This window comes from Parasteatoda tepidariorum, chromosome 4, assembly GCF_043381705.1.
Source record: "Parasteatoda tepidariorum isolate YZ-2023 chromosome 4, CAS_Ptep_4.0, whole genome shotgun sequence".
Lineage (NCBI taxonomy): Eukaryota > Metazoa > Arthropoda > Arachnida > Araneae > Theridiidae > Parasteatoda > Parasteatoda tepidariorum.
The window spans coordinates 98,202,422-98,210,229 of NC_092207.1; the positions used below are offsets into that span (position 1 = coordinate 98,202,422).

At 26.7% G+C, this 7,808-nt stretch overlaps 1 protein-coding gene across 2 annotated transcripts; it reads right to left on the reverse strand.

Annotated features, from left to right (window-relative positions):
- Positions 1-996: 996 nt before the first annotated feature.
- On the reverse strand, positions 997-7,616 carry LOC107452013 (dual specificity protein phosphatase 23). 2 transcript variants are annotated; one of them, XM_071180225.1, is made up of 4 exons: positions 7,496-7,599; positions 5,091-5,235; positions 4,431-4,730; positions 997-2,317 (listed from the first exon to the last, which is right to left on the reverse strand). In XM_071180225.1, the coding sequence occupies exons 3-4, from the start codon at positions 4,701-4,703 to the stop codon at positions 2,114-2,116; spliced, it is 477 nt and encodes a 158-aa protein (XP_071036326.1). In that variant the 5' UTR covers positions 4,704-4,730; positions 5,091-5,235; positions 7,496-7,599; the 3' UTR covers positions 997-2,113. The 2 variants fall into 2 exon arrangements, with proteins under 2 accessions (XP_071036326.1, XP_015923771.1); XM_016068285.4 differs by lacking the exon at positions 5,091-5,235 and having other exon boundaries at positions 7,496-7,616.
- Positions 7,617-7,808: the final 192 nt, after the last annotated feature.

Consider the following 7,808-nt stretch of genomic DNA (forward strand, 5'->3'; position numbering starts at 1 on the left):
AGATTCAAAATTTTAGGCTTTTTTAAGCATCAAATCTAGAATTCTTGTAAGTTAATAAGAAAAGTAAAAATTTAAAATAAATAAATGCAGTAGATCATACAATATCTTAGCACAAGAATTTTTATCAGTTCAAATATATTTTCAAATTTAATTGCAAATAAAAATAAAGCATATTTATAATTAAATCAATGACACACAATTTAATTAAAATCTAAAATACATCATTTAACAAGTTAATGTGAATAAATATAAAAATCAATTTACAATGGAAAAGATTGAAAAACAAGTCATTCATTTTTAAATGTTATGTAAATACAAAAGCTCTAAGGGTAAAAGTAACATAAATTTAAATATTTTTCAAAGAATCCATACTAAACTTTTATTATTCATAAACTAATGTGGTAAACAATCCAAAATATCACAACAATTGACACACAGAATCGAGCTAAAAATAAATAACAATATTTCAGAAATCAATTAGGTCCCACGCTAAGCATTCGCCACCGCCCCAAATGCAATAAAATCGTAAATTAGGCGAAATAAATCAAATTGTGTTGTGAAAGCATTGGCGAACGAATCTTTCTACTGAAGAGAAACATATACCCTCTGTCCAGAAAACTACGTTGAAGGAATTTTTCAGAACAAATCCTGTTTTTTTTAAATTCAATTACAGTAATTTTCATTAGATGTATCGCATAACCAGCTAGAATTTTGCTAAATCCAGATAATGTAAGCAACAAGACAGATTATGGAAGCATAAAACAAACTACCATATAATACCAATTAACATGTTCGTTACCAAATCACGCAATATCACGTTATGAAATTCTTTCCTACAATTTGAGTTAATAAAACAGTAAGCAAGATACACATTATCATCCAACTATTTCCAGAAAATATGTCTTCTCTGAAGCATAACATATTGTTTATTGAAATAAACTTATTGTAAAATTTAAAAACTAAATTGGTTGCTAAAACAAGAAAACTTAACTTTGATTTTTCTTTTTAGATGTAGTATTTGGCTGCCTGCATCTGGCAGGCAATGAACGTGCTAAACACCTGCCCAAATTTTGATTCTAATAAAATAGAATTAAGTAACTTATTTAAATAATTTCTTCTCAATGCTTATGATTGCGACACTAAGAAAGAAGTGAGACAGTAAAAACTCTTTTATTAACTAATAAGAGAAATAAAAAAAAAGAAACGTTTTATTTAAAAGGAAATATATTTATTTAAAAGATTGTCGGAATCTAAAAAAACATTAAATGTTGCTTCAGGTTTATCCTTATAACTACTCTAGTCTAAGAAGTTATCAACAACTAACTTTTTCCTATTTCTTTTCCTCAAAGATGAAAAAAAAAAAAAAACATCTATATTTTTCATCCTCTCTTTGATTTAGTGCTCATTTACCCCTCCCTAACTGTAAAATGACTCTTGATTTGAATTTCATAAAATAATTCAATTTATAAAAAATATGTATTTCGGTTTGACGTTTTCTAAAAGAAAAAATTAATCATAAAAAATTTTTAAGAATTGCCTTTGGTTAAGACTTTTGAAATTTGGCTATTACTTTCCATACTCGACTAATATTTAAAGTCCTTAGCGCGGGCCCTGCTCATAAAATTAATTTGCAAAATTTTCAAAGATTTAAACCGATGTATCCAAATGTTACATTCTACAGATACAAATGAATAACTTTATAGCAAATGCAGAATTTAAATAATTATTACTTATTTATAGCATTCTCGATATTTCGAAGATCAGATATTCATCACTAAGCAAAGAAACAAAATACATGCGAAATCGCAATTATCTAGAAAGTTTTGTTTCCATAAATTCTTTTTTTGATAACAATATTTTTATTAGTAAAAATGTAACTTTCAAATTATTATACTAATAAGATTTAAAAAAAATAACGATTTAAAGTTCTAAGATATATTCTATGCTTTTGAAAATCTATGAGATTCTTCTACATTTTACTCTAATTTTTATTAAAAAAATCCAATATCATAAATAAATAGATATCACAGTAGTTTTACTTAAAACCATTAGACTAGGTTAAAATGAAAAAAAAAATAATAATAATAATGTGACCAAAATCAGCACCTAAAATTTAGTTCTTTTGGTTTTGCTTACAAAGAGACCAAAAATAATCCATAACAGCTTCTTCTTGAGAATAGGTTTCTATGGATCCAGGTCTATTGTTCCTTATCAATTCAATCGCATTCACAGGCTTCATATTTTTAAATCTAACCAAGTAGCATGCAGCCATTACTCCTGTTCTTCCTCTTCCCATTCGACAGTGAACACCAACAGCCTAGTTTAGATAAAAAGAGACCTATGAATTGCAAATATTCGAGAGGAACACAAAATTATCTAATGAATTATGGTGACGTACATTTAGTAAAGAAAACTATAGAGTTATGTTACTTTAATAGTTGACAAAATAACCATTTGAAATTTAGCATATTAAGATTTAAGTTATCATTATTATCAGTTTTTATTTTATTTCATAACCGGCGTTGAACAGCCGACCCAATTTTTTTAGGTTTACGACTACTAAGGTTCAATTCCGTATTCTTGTAATTTTGAACATAATCCAGAAGACAAGGGAGCTCCTGGATCAAGTATTGGGTGAAATTTGCCTTTGTGGGAGGACTAACCCACATTTGCGTTACATGAAGAAAAAAAACATGAAAACCTCTCATGGTTAGCCTGATGCCAAGGAGACACTAGCCCATGATCCGTTTATCATTGAGGATATTCACTGTGGTTGGTGTGAGCCGGATGCAGAATTTGTATCGGTTAACCATCGCTGGGAATTGAACCCGGTTCACCTCATTGGAAGGCGAATGCTCTATCCCCTGAGTCATCACGGCTCAATTATTATCAGTTGAGGGATTTAGGATCTTATAATCTGAAGTTCTAACATTTCTACAAATGAAAGACATAAAAGTGAAATAAATAGTTTCCTATTCTGCCATGAATTGAAAAAACAATGTAAGTGCTTCAAGATAAGCAGCTTGACAACTATTTTCTTTCCTTTCTTGCTAAAATAGAATTTCAGAAAACTAATTTAAAAAAATTATTATTGAAAAACATTGTTTTTTACAATATGTAGTACTATATCATACAAAAAATGCCAAATAGGCAAAAACTTCAATTTTGGATTTTTTGTAGCTCATATAGTTTTTTTTTATTTTTATTACACAGCAGTATTATACTTGCGTTAGGAGTTCTGAATTGAATTACAATAGTACCGATAATTGATATCATAAAACCATACAAGAAATAACAAGTTCTAAAAAAATTACGAAAATTATCCATCTATTAATACAACAGAAAATCTACATAACACAATTTTATAATCTGCATTTCTTCATAAAACACATTAACTTTGTGAATCGAGACACTGAACATTGAAGTTAAGAAATTTATATTATTAAGCAAAAACTTGACATTTTTTTAAAATTATTTCCCAAGAAGTTAGAAAATAGCAAACAAAATTAATAATGTTTATTTTGTTATTAGGTCTAATGTTTCAGAAAACTTCAATTTCTTTCTATAAATAATAAATACTTAAGAGCCTATTTGTGTTTTTTAAGTATTTGTGTTTGAAAATTAATTTAAATCATTATAAAATTGATCTGTTTCAAACTAATATTACAATGTTTAGTAGGTAAGTTTAAAAATGTGTGGAATGGTATATGTAACACAAAATTTGATAAAGCACGACACATTGCATTTCTAGATTTCCGTTATTAAGATCCTTTACTTTAACAAAGTTATCCGTCATTGCAGCAGTAATAGATAATTTTCAAAAACTTAAGAGACAGGTGAATTTACTTACAATAAAAAAATATACAAAAAAAATGAAAGGCTTATAAATGATAGTGAAAGCAAAATTTGATTCCGTGTGGGAAAGTATTGAGTAGTAATAACAGTAATAAGATAATAAGTAGATAATAAAATAATGAGATATAGGAATGTTGAGATACATTATTCATGGATTGAGAAAAAGAGAAAAAAATGAAGTGGATGTGAAGAAACGGATACTTGAATGGGAAACAAAAATAATAATGATAAACATTAAGAATATTTAGTGGGAGAACAGAGAATTAAAGAATATTGAATGAAGAGAGTAAAACAAAACTTGCAATCTCCTGACTGCTTCTAATTTGCTCCAATCACTTTAGAAATGTATGCTTAATAACAGGATTATAATTTTTTTNTGGGAGAACAGAGAATTAAAGAATATTGAATGAAGAGAGTAAAACAAAACTTGCAATCTCCTGACTGCTTCTAATTTGCTCCAATCACTTTAGAAATGTATGCTTAATAACAGTATTATTATTATTATTTTTTTTTTGCTATGCAACTTTGTTAATAATAGTCACTAAAAAAAAAAGGTTTTAAAAATATGGACAAACCTTTTTGTCACTAAAAGCTTTTTCACAGGTATTTATAAAAGTCTCAATCTGATGGTTATTGGGTGGATGAAATTCTCTGACTCTGATTTCAACCCAGTTTATATCAGCAAAAAGAAAAACAGGAGGAGACATTTCAGGTGAAAGAGTAACTAAGTAATTAATATTATTTTCAAGTAAGTATCTGACATTTTCTGGAGATGACGGACATCCAAAAGCAGCCAGTTTTTCATCATCAACCCAAGAAAAGTTTTTGGGCTTTCTTGAACTGGACATCACTTTAGCTTAGTCACGATTAACAGTCTAAAGATAAAAACAGATACTTTGAACAAAAAGGAACTATAACAAGATACATTATTATTATAACTATAAATTAGCATACAATATATCTAATTTTAACTATAAATCAGTAAAAATTACAAACCCAGAAGAATACAAAATGCATTTAAATGTTAAAATTATAAAATATACAAACAAGATAAATTTATAAAATAAATATTAGGATCAGTTGGGGTAATTATGACCATGTATGACTAGTTTAAACTTGAACTTTTATATATCTCCTACAAAATAATAAAGTTAAATGTTTTAATGGTTTAAAATGATTATTTGACTTTTTAAGAAATGTAGGAAAAAAAATAATTAACCTTTAAGATCACTTACTTAGATTTTTAAAATGGTGGTTACAATTATCTGATTTGAAATCTCAAAAAGTGAAAATTCAACCTAATTCTGATGACAAGTAGAGAATTATGACCATCAGCAAATGTACATCTTAAAATTGTTGTGAATTCACAGTCAGACCCTCCTGAAACATAAATCAGTGCTTTAACTTTCTCAACCATTCCATGCACAAGAAGGGGGAGGGGTCCTAACTCCTTTGTATTGAATACAAAGCAAGATTTATCAGATGAGGTCAGGTTTTTTTTTCCTTATATGAAGCTTTTAATTTTTCATTAAAGTAATAGACAATTTCTGGAATTGTGTTATGTTGACTAAAAGAGCTCAAATTTTTTCAAGGATAAGTGAGGATGTCTTTTCATAAAGCCTAAGCACCCATTCTCTGGCTTGCCTTTCCTAAAAATATTAGAGAAAGAATTTTCTTTAACATATGATGCAAAAGTACTTGATATTCACAAGGATAACCAAATCAGGCTCTAGTCAACAAAAATTAGACAAGTTTTTGTTCTTTAATTGTTAAAATTGTAGGATGTCCAAAGTAAGAAGAAGAATGCCTCTTTTTCATGTATGTTCTAAGTCTTTTTCAACAACAGAACTTCAATTTTGAATTAACTACCAAATTCTGGTAACAAAAAAATCGAATAATTATGATCATATATTATTAGGTAATGAACCTATTTTTTTACAGAAAATAATAAGAAAAAATTTATAAAAAAAAGCATCATGGGTTTAGTTAAAAGCAAATATGGCTTTACCAAGAAATTTTTTTATCCCTGCTTAAATCATTTTGAATCAACATACACTGAAACTGTTCTTCAATAATTCATATAATCTTTGACAATTTATCCCAATATTGACTCAATCTAGCAACTATTTAAAGGTTCTTGAAACAAACTATAAACACAAAACATTATGGAACATGTTTTTTTATTCAATTTTTACATTGGGGGAATTTTTTTAGAAATGGTAATAAACGAATTATCCTGTAATCGTAATGACTCCACTTGATCCTATACAAATATAACCTAGTATTTATAACTGAGTTGCATATTAATATCAGGGTTTGCCAAGTTGGGCCCAATTCAGAAAAACCCAGCAGGTGAAAAAATCCATCTTTTATACCAACTAAGTGTTTTTTATTTATTCATTTATTATAATTTTTTTTACGTTTTATTAATTTTCTATTTATTTTTTTTAAATACATACTTAATACATGGAAAACAAATAAAGCACAAAAATAAAAAAGAAATTACTAAATAAAAATATGTTATTAAACAATAAAACAGATTAAATGCAATATGCATACACAATACACTAAATGCATAATTTTTTTCGGATTGTAAACCCTCCAGAGTTTGTGATAATACATCAATGAGTCATATTCAATATTTCAAAATTAATATAATAAGGTATTTAAGATAAAAAAATGTAAATAAATTTTTTAGTTAAAAATTTTTTGTGGTATTTTAAATGATTATACCAAAATATTCCCATATTATTTCAAGAATTCTATAACAGACTGAATCTGTTTCCATCTACTCTATGTTTAACAAAAAAAATATCTATGTTTAAAGACATTAGTTTAAAATATTGAACCCATAATTCGACAGAAAACAATAATTTAGAACATCAGTTTAAAGTCAAAACATCTCTCCTAATTATTCATTGCTTCTCTCATAAGAGCTAGACTTGAAAGAATATTTTCCAATTTTTGATTAGTCCAGTTCACTGTGAAATCATTTAAGGCGGAAACACAGAAAAACTTCCTGTTTGATTTACTTATTTTAATAAAAAGAAATAAAGAGAGACTTTCTGATATTTCAAATTTTTAGTCTAATGAAAATGTCACGACACTTGAGATTAAGTTTATATATTACATTTTAACAAATACCAAAAATGCATTTTATTTAGTAAGCGCAAATCTTATTCTTGTTTGTTAATATCTCATTTGATAAAAATTTTGTTTATAACAAAAGAAATTTTAAATCATACATTGAACATGTAATGATTCTTTATTAATGGAATGTTAATGCATATCGTAGATACTGTTTATTCATGATATGTCCACTTGCACATAATTATTAATAAAATATAATGAGAACTTCTGCATGTTCAGGGAACCAAAACAGGGATTCAAAAAAAAAAATCCTTATTATATATAACGAATGAAGCTCAGAAAAAAATGGATTATAGTGCATATTTATTTCAGACTTTAAATAATTGCGATAAATTTAGTGAAATCTTAAAAGAGCTAACACAATTTATGATCAATACAAATATTTTATTTTTGACTTATCAACCAATATTTTATCAATATATTTTTCTAAGAACTCCAGGTTTATTAAAGTTTAAAATTAAACTTGAATTATTAATAAATAAATATTTACATGAGTACAAATATGTATTCACATAATTTTACTGTTTCACAAACGAAATACTACTAATCAAAACAAAAGCAAGCATGCGGTTTGAAAACAAAACTCAACTCTCAAAGTAGTTGCCATTTTTACGGAAATATTTAATATATTTAATCTTAAAAATGTTTTCCTTAAATTTAAAGTTTTGCACCATGAGCACAAAAATGTGCATGTAAATTAATTTAAAAATCCTAGATTTTGCTTCAAAATTAAATAATTAACCTTGATGAAATAAACTAGAGCAACTCGTGGTTAGCTTTTTGTCGTATCTTATGAAATAATA

What these genes read in the sequence shown, in the direction of transcription:
- LOC107452013 (XM_016068285.4), bottom strand. Translation starts at nt 4,703, where the DNA reads ATGTCCAGTTCAAGAAAGCCCAAAAACTTTTCTTGGGTTGATGATGAA. An exon ending in AAGCTTTTAGTGACAAAAAG is followed by an intron (nt 2,318 to 4,430) that starts GTTTGTCCATAT and finishes TATCTAAACTAG; the next exon opens with GCTGTTGGTGTTCACTGTCG.